General features: G+C 35.0%; 1 protein-coding gene and 1 non-coding gene across 2 annotated transcripts; both read right to left on the reverse strand.

Annotated features, from left to right (window-relative positions):
* Positions 1-7,776: 7,776 nt before the first annotated feature.
* On the reverse strand, positions 7,777-7,849 carry TRNAE-UUC (transfer RNA glutamic acid (anticodon UUC)). Its single transcript has one exon. It is a non-coding gene; the product is annotated as a tRNA-Glu (tRNA).
* Positions 7,850-8,998: 1,149 nt separating this feature from the next.
* Positions 8,999-12,521, reverse strand: LOC112296101 (NADH dehydrogenase [ubiquinone] iron-sulfur protein 1, mitochondrial). The gene is made up of 5 exons (XM_024548266.3): positions 11,834-12,521; positions 11,454-11,700; positions 10,734-11,028; positions 10,140-10,514; positions 8,999-9,990 (listed from the first exon to the last, which is right to left on the reverse strand). Exons 1-5 carry the CDS (start codon positions 12,297-12,299, stop codon positions 9,073-9,075), a joined length of 2,301 nt encoding a protein of 766 aa, XP_024404034.1. The 5' UTR covers positions 12,300-12,521; the 3' UTR covers positions 8,999-9,072.
* Positions 12,522-19,787: the final 7,266 nt, after the last annotated feature.

The following is a 19,787-nucleotide window of genomic DNA, read 5'->3' on the forward strand; positions in this document are numbered from 1 at the left end:
TGTCGAGATTGAAGAACTCTTTAGCCTCGATTCCAATATATACTTCTATTTAGGAAGCTTCTCAAGCAACTTCTACCAACTAGGAAGCTTCTAAAAGGTTCTAGAGACTTGCTTCTAAAAGGTTCTAGAAACTTATCTCTAGAAGGTTCTAAGGACTATGTCCCTAATATCTTCTACTAACTAAGAAGCTTCTAGAAGGTTCCAAAGACTTGCTTTTAGAAGGTTCTAGAAACTTGTCTCTAGAAGGTTCTAAAGACTATGTCTCTAACATCTTCTACTAACTAAGAAGCTTCTAGAAGGTTCCAGAGACTTGCTTCTAGAAGGTTCTAGAAACTTGTCTCTAAAAGATTCTAGAAACTTGTCTCTAAAGGTTCTAAAGACTATGTCCCTAACACCTAATCCTAATCCAACCTCAATCAAATCCTAGACAAACCCTATATCCTAAACCAAATCTTAATCAAATTTTAATCTCTAACCAAATGCTAATCCAAACCCTAAATCCTAAACCCTAAACCAAATCCTAATTCAAATCCTAAATCATAAATCCTAAACCAAACCCTAATCCAAATCCTAAATCCTAAACCAAATCTTAAATTCTAAATCAAATCCTAATCCAAATCCTAAATCCTAAACCAAATCCTAAACCCTAAATCAAACCCTAATCCAAATCCTAAACCCCAAATCAAATCTTAACCAAATCCTAAACCAAATCCTAGTAATTCCTACAACATATTTAAACCCCAATAACTAATGAATAAACCATTGATCTTAACTCAAATTTTACATACTTCTAAAAAAATAAGTTAGAAACAAGCACAAAAAAAATTGATAAGGATCGGAGTTTCCAAATTGACGATATCGTCAAAAATGTGCTCGGGTATTGGCCAGCCTCCTTCTCCAATCTTAATGCCAATCTTCCAGAGCCAATATCTCTCCTTTGTATTGTTCGATTGATTTCAAAATTCTCATACACATAGAAAAACAAGTCTGATATCCTGTCACACAAGTTTTATTCCAATCCAACTAATAGATTGCAAGAAAACTAAAAAAATCTCACTAGACCTAAAATTCTACTTTCTGAGACCTTGACCCATTTAAACATTAATATTCTTCAATTCATCCGTTAGATCAAGCTCAAATTTACAAAAAATATTGAACACAACTAGAAACATAAATCCACCAATTTTCATCCGTAGATCTATAACAAAACTCTTGAAATCACTCAAAATGTAAAACCTATTTTGATTCATAAAACCTAAGTCATCCGAAACAAACCTTGACTTTGCAAAGCTATTACAAAGTCAATACAGATCCAAATCACCCAAAATCAACACCCATAGAAACCCTATTCATTCTTCTATCAAATCCCCACTCTTTGATCTGCCAAAGAATCCTTGAATTGCCATCAGAGCGTGGTTTTGTGCCTCGGGGTCTGATTTCGACCCAGGTTCATAACTGGTCTTCTTTGCATATCAACTTTCGTCTTCTTGTGGTATTTTTTACTAATTTGCACTCCTAACTCTTCCCTACTTATGTCTATATCCTTTATTTTTCTAATCTACCTTGTTTTGCCTTATTTATGGCCTTACAAAGTAAATAGAAGCATAATTTGCAAATAGGCAGTATTAGCACCTTTAATTTTTCTACCCTTTGACTAATATCTATTTTTCCAAGATAATTTGCTACAATATTTTTGAAGTGATCCCTCAAAACATGATATTTTCTTCACCTTTTCACTTATTATCCATGTTACATCATGACAACGTATTTTGAATCGTTGCCAAACTCGTTGGAACATGTCTTTATTAAGATTTGACTTCAATATCACTTATCGATGAGGAAAACAACAAGATTTGTCTAATACTTTTTTTAGATATTTTTATCTTATACCAAAAGAAGAAGAAGGCATATTTTGATTAACAAAAGATAATTTTACTAAAACTAAAATAATTTCATCTATGAGTAATGAAATCAACATTGATTGTTGATTTAACTCTTTTCAAGTAGATCGAAGCAAGTATGCCCTCAGACCTTCTTATTCATGATATTCAAAAAAATATTCTAAGTCTCAAGATACTTCAAAGTTTGAATTTAAGGAAAATCTATTCTATTTTGAAAGATGCTTATATGTTTAGGAATGAGAAGGACAATTACATGCTCTTGAAGCTCGTTTTAATTTCCCTACAGCATGATATTTTGGATATAATAAGACTTTAGAGCTTATACCTAGAAATTTTTTATGGTCTCAAATGTAGAAGGCTCTTAAAGAATTTGTGTAGATATGTGATATTTTTTTAAGATCAAAAATTTCTTATCATCGACCATATAGACTCCTCCAACAATTACTTATATCAAAACAGTTATGGTCTTCTATCTCTATGGATTTTATCACTGATCTTCCAATTTTTATTGAGATTTTAGAGAATTCTTTTCAAGATATTGAAGGTAGATACAAAACTATTTTCAGCTTTCCACCTTCAAAGTGATGGATAAACAGAATGAATAAATCAAGTTTAAGAGTAGTATTTGAGGTGTACCATCAACTATCAATAAGATGATTGGATAACTCTTTTGCCATTGGTAGAGTTTGCTTACAATAATTTGATATATTCTTTTACTCAATAAACACCTTGCTTTCTAATTATGGTTATTATCCTCAATTTGATACTTTTGACTTTTCAAAAGTCGATAATCTTGTGACAAAAGATCTAGTAAATTGATTGTCAGAGCTACATACAACAATGAAGGTACAATTAAAAGAAGCTCAAGAATGACAAAAAACTAATGCAGATATCTATTGCAAGGAACAACTTCAATTCCATGTAAGAGATAAGGTATCATTACTTCATCATATTATTAAAACTATTCATTTTCATGAGAAGCTCGATTATTGTAGGCTTAGACCATTTTTTATTTATAAATAGATCAATCTAATTGCTTATCGATTACACCTATTGAAATCTATGAAAATCCATCTTGTATTTCATGTGTCTTTATTTGAGTCATACAAGTCAATGGATATATAAGGAAGGAGACAAATGCCACCACTTACTCTAGAAGTGGACAATAATGAAAAATTTGAGGTAGAAGAAATATTAGATTCAAGGCGGGGCCAAAATAGGTTAAAATATCTCGTACATTGGTGTGGATATGACATTAATGAATGTACATGGGAGCTATCAAGGAATCTAGCAAATGCATCAGTCCAAGTTAAAGCTTTTCATCAATGACATCCATCAAAACCAAGATGAAAAGCCAAGAAATTCTTTGTTATAAAGCAAGGAAGTCCAATGGAGATTTTCATTCTATCTTGTATCATTGTTTCTTTGGAGTTTTTAGTGCTTAGGAGATGGAGAATCAACAACTAGCAAATTCAACTTAAGAGCTATCATTTATTCAGCTACCAGTTGAGATATTGTGATTATCACAACCTTCGAGATGAAGATCCTCAAGAACGACATGTTCTTCTTCAAATAGATGGTAAAATACAATGTGTTTGATACCATGACCTTCAAAAGGACTCTCGGTGTTTAATAATACTTTTAGAGGTAGGAACCACTCTTGATAGTATTACTAATGTTTTGTTTGAAGAAAGTTATGAAGGCCTCAATAATGATCAAATATCAGGGTAGTCTTCTCGCTCTAGTATAGGACATTATTGATGGTTGAAGGGACCTATCAACTACCTTCAAAGAGAAAAAAGATGAGAGTGTGTGGCAAATATAATTTAGCTCATTTTGGACTTTAACAACATTTAATCACCACTCCTTGTGGAATACATCTCTAGAAGGGGGGATAATGTCATGGACATATATATTTATCCTGATAAATATCTATATAATAAGAATAAGTAGAAGTAAGTCAAAATAGATAAATATGATAATATTTAGTAGAAAGCTTCCTAAAAGCTTCATAGATGTTGTTTTATCTTTATACATGTCTATAGGTGATTAATAGGTTGAAAACTTAGCCAATAAGGAAGCCACATGTCGACATGTTGACCACTTGTAGTACAAGTTGGACATATGGTACACATATAGAAAACTTACCTTGAAAATTAGACATGTATCTTCCAAGTTGGATGCATATTAGAGGTCTTATAGCATGTCGACACATGGTTCTTAATTAAGTAGTATATATAAAAGCAAGAATAAGGCATTTTTCACTCTTATCAACTCTTTTTTTACTTTTAGTCTAGTTTCAAGAGTCTTATGTTCTCTAGTCTTTAACAATAGTCATTCCAATTCTTCCTTGAATATACATATTTTCTTCTATTTTATCAGTTTTCTTTTAATATGGATTCCACAAGTTTATTTATCTTCTTCAAGTTTGTGTCGTTGATAGACATATAGCTTTTTTTAGAATAATACTTAAGATGTACAATCAATTATGAACAAGATGATTGTAGAACTATCTTACCATTGGCAAAGTTTACTTATAATAATATAATACATTCTTCTATGCAACAAATATCTTTCTTTATCAATTATGGTTACCATCTACAATTTGATATTTTTGACTTTTTAAAAGTTGATAATCCTATGGCAAAAGGTTTAACAAATCTTTTATTAAAGCTACATGCAAGAATGAAGGTGCAATTAAAAAAAGTTCAAGAACAACAAAAGATTAATGATGATACTTATTAAAAAGAACAACCACAATTTAATGTAGGTGACAAGGTATAGTTACTTTATTGTAATATTAAGACTATTCATCCTTGTGATAAATTGGACTACCATACGCATGGATTTTTTTATATTTGAAGGCAAATCAATCGAGTTACTTATTGATTACATCTATTGGAGTCAATGAAGATCCATCATTTCTTCCACATATCTCTTCTTGAACCATACAAGACTATAAACATACCAAGAAGAAGACAACCTCCACTTCCTCCTACAGAAATAGATAATAATGAAGAGTTCAAAGTGAAAGAAGTTTTAGACTCAAGGCGGCACCAAAATAAATTGAAATATCTTATCCATTGGCACTGATATAATATTAGTGAACATACATGGGATTCAATAAAGAATCTTGCAAATATAAGAAAAGAAATAGAGGCTTTTTATTGACAACATCTATCAAAATCAAGATAAAAAATAATAAATTTTTTCTATAAAAGAAACAAGGTCTAAGAAAGATTGCATTCTATCTTCTATTTTTGTTTGTGGTTTCTATATATTTATGATATTAAAGAAATAGAGAACCAACTACCAACAAATTTGACTCAAGAACCTTCGTTTGTTGACTTATCAAGTGACACATTGTAATTGTCACAACTTTCAAAAGGATGCAATCAAGATGAAGTTCTTTAAGAATGACATGTTCTTCCTTGAATAGATGGTGAGATACAACGTGTTTGGTATTACGACCTTAGAAGGGACTCCCATTGTTTGATGATTTTACTAAAGATAAGAACAATTCTTGATAGTATTTCAAATATTTTATTTGAAGAAAGTTATGAAGGCCTTAACAATAATTAAATAATTGGGTGGTCTTCCCACCCTGGTATGGGACACTATTGATGGTTGAGGTCCTATCAACCATCTTTGAAGAGAACAAAGATCAAAGTATGTAGCAAATACAATTCGTCGTATCTTGGATTTCCTCAATATATGATGACAGCACCTTATGGAACTTGTCCCTTGAAGGGAAGATAATGTCATGGACATATATATATAAACCAATAATTACTTATATGATTAGATAAAAGTAGATGAAAGTATATTAATTCTATAATATCTTCTATAGAAGCTTTTTAGAAGCTTCATAAATATTACTTTAACTTAATAAGTATCTATAATTGACTTTTTAGGTTAAAAACGTAATCAACCAGTTGGCCATGTGCCACACATGTTGGTAGCTTGAAAAAAACAAACTAATTATATAGCCCAAACATAAAAAACTTGCCTTATAAGCTAAAGCATGTGTCCTGCAAAATCAACACATATTAGAGATCCTATAGAATATTACTATATAGCTCCTAATTAGATAGTATATATAAAGGAAAGAGTGAAGCCTTCTTCACTCTTATCAACTCTTTTCTTGTTTCTAGTCTAGATTTAAGAGTATCTTGTTTTCTTGTCTTTTGGCAATAGCCATTCAAGTTTCTTTTTAATATACATACTACTTTATTGCTATTTAATCATTATTTTTTTAACATAGATTTTTTAGGTTTATGCATCTTCTTTCAATTCATATCCTTGATAGATAGTTGGAAACATAGTAGAGGTAGTTGAAGATGTTGAAGCACTGATTATAAATAAATTTATGAATTAAAAATATAAGTTCAAGTAGAAAAGGTTGAATAAAATGCACCTTAAAATATAAAGCCAAATAAAATGATAAAGTTAAAACTTAAAATCAAAAATATTAAAAATAAATTAGAAGTTTTTTTTAAATAAAAATAAAAAAATAAAAAAATAAAAAATAAGGATCTACAATGGACTGCAAGAATTTGGCAGCAAGGTGTGGCAAATGGCTACAATGCGTGGCTGACTTATAGTTTGGCAGTAGGATGTGGTAGTTGGCAATAGTCTAGCAATAAGGTACAACAGTTTGGCGACAATTTGTAGTAGTCCGCAGGGGGTGCGGTAATATAATAGCACAGCAGTAGCAGTATAGCACAGCAATAGTAGCGCAATACATGATAGCAATGGTAGCAGTAGCACAACAGTAACAACAACACACGATAGCAATAGTACAAGAAGAAGGGAAAGAAAAAAATAAAAAAATAAAAAAAATGAAGAGAAAACAAAGGATAAAATGCACATAAGTTTTTAAGAACCAAGATTAGAGCATAAGAGCAATCATGGTGATAATGTGAGAGAATGTTTTAGAGAAAGAGAGACGGGAATAAGTAGAAGTAATATGCACACATATGTAAATACATACACATAAGAAGTGAGTTTATTAATAGGATTTTTTTTCTTATACAAAGAGAATGGAAGAAGATGAACAATTTCTTTCCACTATATTTCAAATACTACAGCTATAGTAAATACTATAGACTATAGTAAATAGCATGGAGAGCGCCAGCTACATTTAATGCTCTCAACACTCTTCAAGGAGCTTTCATATGGCCTTTTTCATAAACAATAAACAAAACGACAAGATTGAGGTCATCTTTATTTTTGTATATGCCTTGCTTAGACTTTAGACTATGTTCAAGACTCTTTAGTTCTTTGTACTTGCAAAAAACCATTCAAGTATATTCTCATATTATAAATTTATCCTTCTTAATATTCTTTTCTCAAGTTGAGTTATATATAAATATGATATGTTCTCAAAATGTATGCATATAATCATGTCCTCAACCAATGTAATATAGATGTTTTTGATACAAGATAATATATTTTTTAAAACAAAATACTTTTAGTTATTACATTTAGAATGCATTAATTTGAATCTTGTGTTTATATGTTCAGTAATTAAAATATTAATTTTTAAAATATAATTATATACTTCAATTAAAATTTTAAATACTATATAACAAAGATTAAGAAACACACCAAAAAATAACTAAATAAAGCATAATAATATAGTTAATTGATTACAGCTTAGATTGAAAGAAAAAAAAAAAGAGGTTGTAAATGCATCAATAATATAAATCTCTAAACAACAATTGACAAAATTGTCCAACCTTGATAATGTCCATACTTGTGATACATATAACAATAAAAACTTCTTTCGATCAAAGACACTAATACCATGTTTCAAAAGGCGTGACATTCAGATCTACAGTCAGACACTCATCCACAGACTCAAATCCCTTTCCTCCGTAACCGGGACTCGAACCCGGGTCGACTGGGTGAAAGCCAGTTATCCTAACCATCTAGACTATTACGGATATTCTATCTTGGTGTCAACTACTTTTGTTTCTATTTTTATATAACATATAAGACATCTCCCGTTCAAGAATGACACCAATCTAGATCCTCCTCATTTCTAGACAGGACAGTCTAGGGCGTCGCACTTCGACTGTCGAAAGGACACTAACTTCTCACTCCGAAGCTCAAAACTGAAGGCAGAGATTGCGAATCTTTTGTAGTTGAAGTATTTGCGGTTGTCCAGTTTGTTATTGACTCTTTCATCGTTACTGTTCCCGGTGATCCGTGTCGAGCAGAACTTACCCGATGTTGAATCCTAATTTCTACAGTCATTTAGGTTTAGGGTTTAGAGCTTCCGAGCAAGTGTGTGTTTACGGTAACATTCTTTTCTGATTATTAGGGTTGGAATTGTATCATCTGTAAGTGTTGTGTTATGTTCGCGGCGTTTCGATTATCACATCGCACAATTTGGATTACTTAGATTAGGGCTCGAGTTCCGCACTTCCTAACCTGCGAAGGTAAGCCTATTTGGCGTCACCGTCGCACTCTCTTGGGTTAAGGCCTCGTCGTTCGACAGCTTCTACAGATGGTTCTGAATACCGCTGTTGCCCTTGCACACACAACAATATCGGAGGTATGGCTGGCTCTCCAACTCCGCGTTGCCAGCACCTCGTCCAAAACCCTCGGAAAGCCTCTTTCTCACATCTTATGTTCAAACTACTACTGGTTCTTTTTGAATTTTGACAATTAGGCCAGGAATCGTCTAAATCATGTGTGATTGTTTTAGTATTCCTTCTTTGTGTGATGCTAATGCGTTAATGCTTGGGCTTCGGATTTCTTTGAGATTTCTCTAAGATTTATCGGATTGTCCTTCACCAGTGTATCGAAGAAATAATCCAGGCAGTTTCGTTGTTACCAATCTGGTAAACGTATATAAGCACGGAGGAAAAAAACTAAACGCAAAACGGTTATAGCAACTCCTCCCTAAGATCTGCCGATTGGGTTTGGAGGATTTTGCAATGAATCTTTGTCCCAACCAACTAAAATATAACATCACAAAATACAAACCATCAGGAGGCTGGGGTATCTAGCTCAAGATACTTGATAAATTCATCAAAATATACAAGAGAACCAAATCGGCAAAAAAAACAATTCAAGAAGACGATAAATTTGAGTACGAATGGTGTCCTTTGCCTGACACTTTTATTACAGAGAAAATTCACATGATCAGCATAATCCCCTATTATCCTGCTGCTGCTTGGCGCTTTGCAAGAGTAGCAGTGCATTGTGCCATTGTTCTCGAGGCGCGAGAAATTGAATCAGTCATGTAATAATTCTCAATGGCCTTCGGGAGAGGAGATGTTTCTAAGGCAGTAGTTGGTCTTGTGTTGAGATCAAGTGACCAACCTGTGACCAACTCAATTTCATCGATTCGCAACAAATTTGGAGCCACTGCAAGCATCCGAGCTCTTAAACCATTTGCAGTATCATATGGGAGCGTCTTCCCTGCAATTTCTGAAAGAGCACGAATGATTTTCCAGTCATCACGAGCATCCCCTACGGTGGGTACGGCTGGGCTTGTTTGCTGCGCCCGTCCTTCAACATTTTCGTATGTACCTTCCTTCTCTGTATATGCTGTACAAGGAAGGATCACGTTTGCTCTGTACGCGCTGCGATCACCATGATGGCCTTGGTACACCACAAAAGCATCTTCCGGGATATCTGCAGGAGTCAAATCATCAGCTCCCAAAAGATACAAGAATTTTGCCTGTGCTTTTCCTGCCCTTGCACCTGGCACAAATCCAAGATCTCGTGCTGCTGCTTGAGAAGCGTTCAAAAGCAGAACATTAGCTCCAAACCAGTCGTCTCGAATTAGAGCACTTTGCTGCGCAATGATATCCAATGCGGACATAATCGCAGCCTTATCTGAGCGTTCCAATGCTCCACTACCTACAATGACCACAGGCCTTTCCGCCGATGCCAACTCTGCACAAAATGGATGTCTTCCTTCCGCAATCTCCAAAAGTGTGTCAGTACTAACACCTAGGTGCTGGTGTGGATAGGTCAAATCAACCTCAGGACCTACAACAGCTACCTTCGTCTTGTTGAACCTTACTGCTTTTCTCAGCCTCGCATTGACCATAGGTGCCTCCCACCGAATCTGCGATCACATCAGCAATTAGCGAACAAAACTGAGGCACGGTACACATTCCGTAGGTACAGTACCACTTGTAGAAGAAACAGCGAGTTTCCTAAAACGAAGGAGGTTTAAGAAGTGAATTCAAGTCTAAGAAGCCAGGGCTGAGTTACCTGAGTTCCAACCAAGAGACAAACGTCTGCCTGCTCAAGAGCAGCAATGCCAGTGTTAAGCAAGAATCTTGATCTCAAGTCAGCGTCCGGAGAAGTGCCATCTCCTTCAGCCCAGAGGCGCTCACAACCCATTCTATTAAGAAAATCCTTCAGTGCCAACATGGACTCTGCATCGGCCAGCTTGCCAGCTACGCCTGCCATTTCCTCAGGTTTCACTTTATAAGCTGCTTCAGCAATAGCTTCAAGAGCATCTTTCCAAGAAGCTGCCTGTAACTGACCATCAGGACGGCGAATCATTGGCTCACTTAATCGTTGACGCTTGAGCCCATCATAACTGAATCTTGCTTTATCTCCAATCCACTCCTCATTAATATCCTGAACCAAAGTCAGCGAGTAAGGAAATATTAATACTAATAAGTTTATACTGTTGTAAGACATCAACACTGGCAAAGACACCACCAGTTCGAAGTGGCTGTCACACTCTCAGACCAAAAAATGATGAATTGATCAATCCTACTGCAAAACTTGGGAATGGAATGCCCCGAGTCCATGGTTTACATAAAAGAACCAATAAATAGTGGCTACGAAAGAGACCTCATGAAGCCGAGGAATGATCCGCATCACTTCCGGCCCACGGCTGTTAATCCGGATGTTCGACCCAACGGCATCCAAAACGTCAATACTCTCAGTCGCCTTAAGCTCCCACGGTCGTGCTGTGAATGCGTATGGTTTAGATGTCAATGCACCAACAGGGCAGACATCAATTACATTGCCTGATAACTCGCTGGTCATCAAGTTCTCGACATATGTTCCAATCTCTTCACTTCCTCCACGTCCTAGTACACCCAGATCCTCCACGCCAGCAATCTCCTTTGCAAACCTCACACACCTACAACAGGGCTCAATTACATAAATTCAATGAATTGCAGCATTTCACCCATACCATGATGCTAGCTTTGCTATACAATAAAAATGCTAAGGCACAGATAGTCGCGAAACTATTAGTCACACTTCCAGAAAGAGCTATCTAAAATCCCTCAGGATTCCACACTTTCAATCCAGCCCAAAAGAAAATTTGACGTCCTCCAGAACATGAAAAGTAGCTATTGTTCATTCCTAACACGCTTGGATAGCCACCTGAACATAATGTGGAGTCTTTCAGCAAACTAATGATTCAAAAGACCTCTGTGATAAATAAATAAATAAATAAATAAATAAACTTGATCGTAGTTCTTGCAAACTTGTAACACAGTTCACTCCATGGATGGATAAAAGGACGTACTACCAGAAATCTTCCTAACCAAAACGACTGACCTGGTACATTGAATGCATCTTGTCATAATGGTCTTCACGAGGGGTCCGAGATTCTTATCTAAGACAGATCTTTTTGTGTCGATAAAGCGGCCACGATCAGAACCAAACACCATAGATTGATCTTGAAGATCACATTCTCCACCCTGATCGCAAATCGGGCAATCCAATGGATGGTTCATCAACAAAAACTCCATCACTCCCTCCCTTGCTTTCTTAGCCAGAGGTGTACCGGTCTTAATTTTCATACCTATACGCAATTCAGCCATTCGACCTCTTAGTATCCCGCTTTTAGACACACCCCAAGTTATAAGAACCGCACGAATTGTATGTCAAACAGCTTGCAACTGAGAAAAGAGGGTTACTAACTAATGGAATCAGACCTGGCAAAGCAGGCATGGCACATGAGGCCACAGGCTTGGGAGTCTTCTCGACCTCAACCAGACACATGCGGCAATTCCCTGCTATGGAGAGACGACTGTGATAGCAAAACCTAGGAATGGTCACCCCTCCCAGCTCACACGCCTGCAGCACAGTCATGCCCTTCGGCACTAGCACTGACTGTCCATCCACGCTCACTTCAATTGTCTCCACCTCCGGCTTCACGGGTTTCACTCTGTTCGAAGCTAGGGCAGCGCTCGTGGAATGGCGAATACTGCCCAGCGCGCTTCGCAATGGACTTTTCCCATCTGATTCCTTCTCCGCAGTTTGATGATGATGATGGCGAAGCAGATGCGACGTCACAGGTAAAGCTGCATCCGAAGCCCCTACTTGCCTCAAGCGGCTCTGAAACAAGGGAGTAGCTGCCTCCTGTAGCAGCTTCGCTGTCTGACGTCCTCTACACCCCATTCTCTTCCCGCTCGCCTCTTCCCAATCCTATTCTTCAAACCCTCGCAGACTGAACCTCCTTTTCACGAGCTTTCAGCTTGTGCACCGATCCGCCTTGTTACAAAGCAACTACAAAAACCCCAAGGCTCCTGTTGGTGCGACACAGGGCAGGCTGCGTCAGAGCTGCCCCGCCATCAGCATGACAAAACTCTCTTCAATCCCTTGGAAATTGAATTGTAGAAAACCCTAAAAGAATGCAGAGCTCTGATGCGGGGAAGCCTTTGCAACTCCCCCACATTGTGCGTCCACGCCCACCAGACCCGGACTCTGCACGCGGTCATATCACCGCAAATCGCATCACCGTCTTCCCTCCGACTTCAAGGTGGCCACACGTATCTCCGCGGTGTAGAGAACTCGTTCCCATGCGGCGTACTTTTTCACTTTTTTGTTCCCATACGTGAGGAACATCGCAGTGTGGCAAACTCAAACTGTTGTTTATTTGCTTGATTACGTGCTAGCTGAATTTAGAATTTGCACTTATTTCATGTTATCCTCAAAAATGTTTAAGAAAATTTTAGTTTTAGACTTCGAACAAGAGATTTTTTAAAAAAATTAACTACGTTTTGATAGTCAAGGTTTTTTTTTCAAAACTTCTTATTTTGAATTATCGTACACCAATCAACAACCTTCTCAACAAAAAAATAAATATGTATATTAATATGTAAATATTAAATAATATAATAATTTAAGAAAAATAGTTTTAGTATTATGTATGTTAAAAAACTATAATACTTATTGAGATTATTTAAAAAAGTATCATTAAAATTAAATTTATCAACATATATATATATATATATATATATATATATAGAATATTACTTTGATGATTTGTAGCTAATAAGTATTTTTTTAAAAAAAATATATGTTAAATAAACCGTAAATATTTTTGTGAATTTTTCCTAAGACAGATCTTATATTAACTTAGGTGGCAAGTTATATAAAACTTAGGAATTGAATTTATGGCCTCACAAGTAATACATACATAAAAAAGTGCTAATATTATTTTAAAATTTAGCAAGTTTTTTCTTTTATTTTTTTAATCTTATGCTTCAGAAAATTATATCGTCTAAATTTAGTTCTTAAAAATCATATAATATTGCAGTGTAACTTTTTTTTATCATTTAAAAAAATTATAAAAATCTATCCACAAAATTAGACATATTTAGTTTTTTTTATTATATAAATCCTAATGAAATTAATGCTGCAATTTAGCCTCATCGAAAGCATGATCTAAAGGGAAAAAAATTCTTTGATTATCATGGAATTTTTTAAGGATAAAGATCATCTATATTTAAATTGATATTATTTTTTATATTATTCTATAATTAAAAAGTTCAGAATTATACGATGAGAATTCAAACAAAATTGATAAAGTTAGTAGAAATGTAACAACGTTTTTAGATCCAAATTGCCATAAATAAGCAAGCTACTTTCTTAAAACAACGTTTTTTCAACCATACATAATTTTACTTAAAAAATTAATATGCTTTCCTGTTTAAAACATTTAATATACTGAAATTTAAACTAAAAATTCTTACATAAATAGATATTTATTTACTTGGTTTACTAATTTTATTATAAGAATTTGATACTATAATCACATTTAGGTTTTATACTATAATAGTATAGAAAAGTATTTTCTAATACTATTCGTAAATTATTATAGTTATATATTATAAAAGATTCATAAAATTTTGTTATTTCTACATTTTAAACTTTATTTCTTTTAAAACTCAATTTACTTCTTATTTTTCTTAAGTAAAGGTAATAATTACAATTTTGGCCATTTAAGAGAAATTTTAACTTTGGGATGTATTCTAAGCTGATGAAAAAAATAATAATACTTAAGTTAATTAATAAAAAATAATAATAATAAATTAAATTAAGTCTTTGAATAAACCAACTTCTTATAACAAAAGACAATGTGTTTCTTAATTTAATTCTTTCTCTATTTACACATATTTTTTTTATTTCGATTTTATAATTTAAATTCATGCCAAATCATTGGAAAGAGTTGTGATTATAATTTTGAATTTAAATGATTCCTAAGTTTAAAGTAGTTACCTTTTAAAATGATTTTGGATCATGCTTGTATCCATGTTTTTTATAAACATTTTTTTTTTTTTTTTTTTTTTTGGCAAGAGTATCTATTATTATTATTATGTACTCTTTTAAGTTGATTTTTGTAAACTTGATGCTTTTTTTTGCTTGTTTGTTTGATTATATTGTCGAAACCCTCTCTTTATTAGAACTACAAGAAGTCTACTTCCTTTCAAGCATCTTTATTGCATCAACATCTTTATTGTTAATTTTTCAAAAAAATAAATTTTCAACAATTTTATTGTCTTAGATCATTGGAGCTCTTTCTATCTTTTTTAAATCTTAGATTAATATCAAAGAATTTATAATATTTATTTTTTTACTTTCTAAGGACAATTTCAACTTCTATTTATTATAAGGTCTTTGCTTGACTAAACCATAGTCTCTCTCTCTTATTTCTTGTTATCTCATTTTACTATAATATCAAATTTTCAAAAAACAACATATTATGTTATTTCTTATCAAATTATCACAAACATTTTGATCAAATATTCACAAAATTAAACTCAAAAACTTGAATATCCCCTCCTCACTAGCTTCTAATCCATACCAACCCACCAAAGCAATCTAAACACACTACACATTAGTTCAAAGTATTCTACTAATGTGTAATTTTAATTTGGCACTCACACCCAATTCTTTAATAGAACTAGTATTGAATTACTTTAAACCATGTCATGCCCCTAAACCATCTTGTATACTTTATCAGAAGTTGCCTTTGCACAAATCCAAAAATAATCATTCTTCATGTTGAAAGATTTTAAGTCTGTTCCAAATCCATCAACTATTGGCAAACTTTACAATGAAGTTGGTGGTTTAGTTTGATTGAGGTGGTGGTTTAATGTATTTTAATGGGCAATTTTGGCCAAGTGTATGAGTTGGTTTAGGGAGTCATAGTGTAAAAACCCTTTGAAATTTTATATCAATTAAACCACTACTCCTTTTGTGATTTTTCCCTTTGTAGCATATCAGAACCTTATTTCTCCACCAATTTTTTTCCCTCCCCCCTCCCGAGATAGCTGGAAAACTTAAGTTGACGGTTTGAGGTATTCTGACATTAAATGAGTTTCCAAGATCCCAGCTTTGTGCTGCCACCCAACTGCTCTTTCCAGCACTTGCTATGGCAAGCTACATTGCTTTAATCCAGGTACTCCAAAACAAGAGAGAAAAGTGACAACTCAGCAACGGGGAGTGGATGCAGCTCCTCGCACAGAGATGAGCTCGGAAAGCCACATCTCCTTTTGAAGCTGTGTAAAGTGAGTTTGTCATTCCTTTTTCCTGATGAGGTCGTTGCAGACTGGTCTTGACAATGGCCATAAGATAGGTGGAGTCTAATAACAGCTTTATGTTCTTTTGAAAGGGAGGGTACTTCGGCAACAGAAACAAGAAATAGCAAAAAAAAGCATCACATCAATGTGCTTGTGTGGATGGAGGTACAACTTGCGGCATGTATGAGAGCACAAGAGAATCGAGGCTTGGATAACCTTTTTTCATATATCAGATGAGATTGGGGCCAAGCTTGGAGGGATCTGAGGTGTATTGCCTCAAGTTGTATTCCATGTAACGAATGCGAAACACCTGTTTCTTCGTAACTTTACCCACCCAAACTGTCAACATTTGCCTTTAATAGTCTCGTCTTTTGCCGTAGTGTTTGATGGTTCCAGTGCTTACGGCCCTGAGCGCCAGCTATACTTTTAGTTTTTTGGAAATGGGAATGGAATGTGGCAATGGAAACATATCCATCTTCTCCACAAGACAGGGATTGTTGGGCACATTGGTGGTCCAGTTGAGAAGTGTGTGCTCCAGCTAGAGCTCCGTTCGATTCTATGTATATTGGATGCGAAGTTCTTTGTAGCCATGGCCTACCGTCGTAACTGTTTGATGAGACGCCCTGCGGCCTATATTGATATTGATCTAGGTATCAATCTAGGACTAGGGTATACACTCCAACCAGGTATTGCTTTGGTGTGTAAGACCCTGCGACTGTAAGATTCGCAGGCTATTATTGTAATAGGCACCTACTCAGCGGGCCTGTAATGGTGTTAATCTGATGTTCAAATTACCGAGCTTTTGTATATATCACTGTGTGATTCTCTTTGTCGTGCAATGATTATTAGTTGGTCAGTGATGCTCCAGCGAACATGGTATCAGAGTGAACTAAGGGAGAGAGCGAGTAGCGACGCATGCAGTGTCAGTGCAAGTGAGAACCGCGAAAGAGCATAAATACAGGAATGGGAATGATGGACTCAATTATTTTGCAATCGAGAATGTTGGCAGGACCAAAGAATTATAAATCTTGGAGGAGCACCATCCAAAGTGTGCTGGAGAGGGAAGATTTGTGGGAAGTGGTTGCTTCGATGAATACATCACCGCGAAGCTCAACGTCAATTTACAGTGACTCAACTTCAGAGACAACCACGACGGAACATGAGGAAGGAGGAAGCAAAGAAAGAAGTGCGGAAGAACCCAGTCGCCTCAATTCAGGGACAACAACATTTTAGGATAAAAAACTCATCCATAAGAGGAAGACGAGGGCAATGGGATTTCTTCGACTATCCTTGACCGATATGGTAAAATCATACGTATTCAACACTTCTGACTCAGCTGTTGCATAGAAAATTTTAGCTTGAGTATATTCTACACACACCATAGCGGATGTAATGAACACACTCGATAGTTGGGAGAATTTGAAAATGAAGGAGGATATGGTAGTGTCAGAATTCATGAAAATTGTGTACGACTTACTGAATGACCTTAGGGAAATCAACGAGTTACCATCCAACACCGTGATTGTACATAAAATCCTTAAGAACCTACCCATGAAATACGAGACTTTTGTAAGAATGCTGCAAAACGAGAAGGAGACTCCATCGCTTGCAAGTTTAGCAAGCAGGTTGTACATGGAGGAAACCAAAATGAGGCTTCGGAACGAACCCAATGAAGAAGCATTAGGACTCCGCATTAGAAATGTATTGCGGGAAAAACACAGACAGTATGTAGGCTCTAGATCGACGAATTTTTCCATTAACACAGGGCCTCGAAGACAATTTCCGCACCAACGATCTGTATACAGACCATTTGGTGAACGTCAGGAGATAAATGAAATTTTATATCACCGGTGTGGCAAACCGGGGCACATAGCCAGTAACTGTCATGCCCAAGAACCAACATTTTTGAATCGTCAACAACAGAGAGTGAACCATGTAAAAGATCAATCGGAAGAACTATATCCCACCTCAACTGAGATCCAGAACTCATTATAAGTACTTTCTATGGCTTCTTCATCAGACAAGGATTGAATTATAGATAGCGGAGCCTCGAAGCACTTCTCTGGCGATCAAGAAATATTTTCGAAACTAAAAAAACCACATCACCAGCACATTGTAGCTACGGCCGATGGTAGAACCCATGCGGTGCAAGGCCGAGGCGATGTACACTTTCTGAATACTGATGATGAAGTAAAGCTCAGTAGCGTTCAGTGTGTACCTGGGTTAAATAGAATATCGTTTCAGTGGGTCAATACGTGCGTAACAATAATCAAATCTTGATTTTCGTAAAGGATAAATGTATGGCAGTATCGGATCCCAATCCTCGGAAATTCACCACTCTAGACTATTGGGACACAAAAACTCGTCTCTACAAGCTTAATCTGGATAACTGATCTAGATCAAAACCCTCTAATCAGCACAAAATTGCAAATCATAAAGTATCACAGCCAAAACTGTCGGCTGTGATCTAGAAATTGCACATAGCGAAAGTTGCCTCAAAACAGCATATTGCTGTTGAATCAACAATCAATGATGAGAGACCGAATTCATTACAGCCAACAGTCGGCCGTAGCATCGAGTCCACATTCAGTGTCTTAATCTGTGCCAGCCGCCCAATATAGAATCTGATCTATATTTATGGCACTATCGCTTTGGGTTGATAATGGAGACATACCAAAAGTCAAAACTACGTACATCCCATGTCAACATTGCCTAGAAGGAAAACAAAAAAGAATTCAAATACCAAAAGAGGGAGCAACTGGATCAATGGAGATATTAAACCTAATACATGCTGACTTACGCGGACTACTACCGGTTATACCACTATCAGGTACGAGATACTTCCTTCTCTTTGTTGATGATTGTTAAAGAAAAATGTGGATTTATCTTCTCGAAATCAAAATCAAGATACAAACCTTGAGCAAGTTTGTAGAATTCAAGGCAATGATAGAAAAACAAATGGGAAGATTTATCAAAAGATTGAGAACAAATACTGGTAATACAATTTACGCAGCCTTACACATCCCAACAAAATGGAGTTGTAGAAAGACATAATAGATCTATTATAAACAAAAACATGATGCATGATATTGTCAGAGAAACTGTTAACGCAGCAAAAAGCTTAAAGCAGCAAAAACTATTGTATATTTATTAAATAGACTGCCTACAAAGGTAAATGACTCAAATAAATCACCAAAAGAAATGTTCTTAAGTATTAAACCTTGACTATCTCATCTAAATGTTTTTGGATGCCTAATACATGTACATATCAAAAATCAATCAAGAAACAAATTACAACCATGATCAATCATGGACAGCTTTGTAGATTATGACAAACAATAAAAAAAAGCTATCGTACATATATATATATATATATATATATATATATCATCTCAAGAAAATAGCTAATTTTTAAGATGTGATATTTGAAGAAAATTTGTTCATGAATTACTACACCTCATCTTAAAGTAAAAAATTCATGCAAGTTACAAAGATATATCAAAATTTAGATATTATTACAAGCAAGGACATGAACGATCAAATGACCAAAAATCAAATCTCATATAATCAACACAACAAGAAAAAAAACACCAAGGGTGTCTATTATAAAATCATGTATAGATATGAAATTCTATAGATTGTTAACTTAATGAGGAATCACTACTTGATTCTACAACAATCAATTTCTTTAGATCTTGACATCACTATAACCATAATCAACACAAACCAATACATCTCTAATGGCAAAAGACTTGAAATTTAAGTTAAGATGATACATCAAGATGAATCATCTTCTTTAATAACATCTTTATCAGGGAGCACAAAAAACTACTTACTAGTTATAAACTACACTATAGGCATAGAAGTGGATGAATGACCCACTTCAAAAATCCACAATGATGTTTTTTTAATTGAATTAGAAGAATTACCAAATCATGGAACCAACATAATATGGCCTATTTCAACCACAACAAGGATTAATAGACAAATAAAAATTCCAATATGGATGAGAGATTATTTTGTAAGATTAAAAACGTCATGGATATATATATTCTAGTAAATACCTATATGATTAAGTAGA

Source organism: Physcomitrium patens, chromosome 19, assembly GCF_059467195.1.
Source record: "Physcomitrium patens ecotype Gransden chromosome 19, ASM5946719v1, whole genome shotgun sequence".
Taxonomy (NCBI): Eukaryota; Viridiplantae; Streptophyta; class Bryopsida; order Funariales; family Funariaceae; genus Physcomitrium; species Physcomitrium patens.

What these genes read in the sequence shown, in the direction of transcription:
- LOC112296101 (XM_024548266.3), bottom strand. Translation starts at nt 12,299, where the DNA reads ATGGGGTGTAGAGGACGTCAGACAGCGAAGCTGCTACAGGAGGCAGCT. An exon ending in AGATGCATTCAATGTACCAG is followed by an intron (nt 11,029 to 11,453) that starts GTCAGTCGTTTT and finishes GCCCTGTTGTAG; the next exon opens with GTGTGTGAGGTTTGCAAAGG. An exon ending in GTCTCTTGGTTGGAACTCAG is followed by an intron (nt 9,991 to 10,139) that starts GTAACTCAGCCC and finishes ATGTGATCGCAG; the next exon opens with ATTCGGTGGGAGGCACCTAT.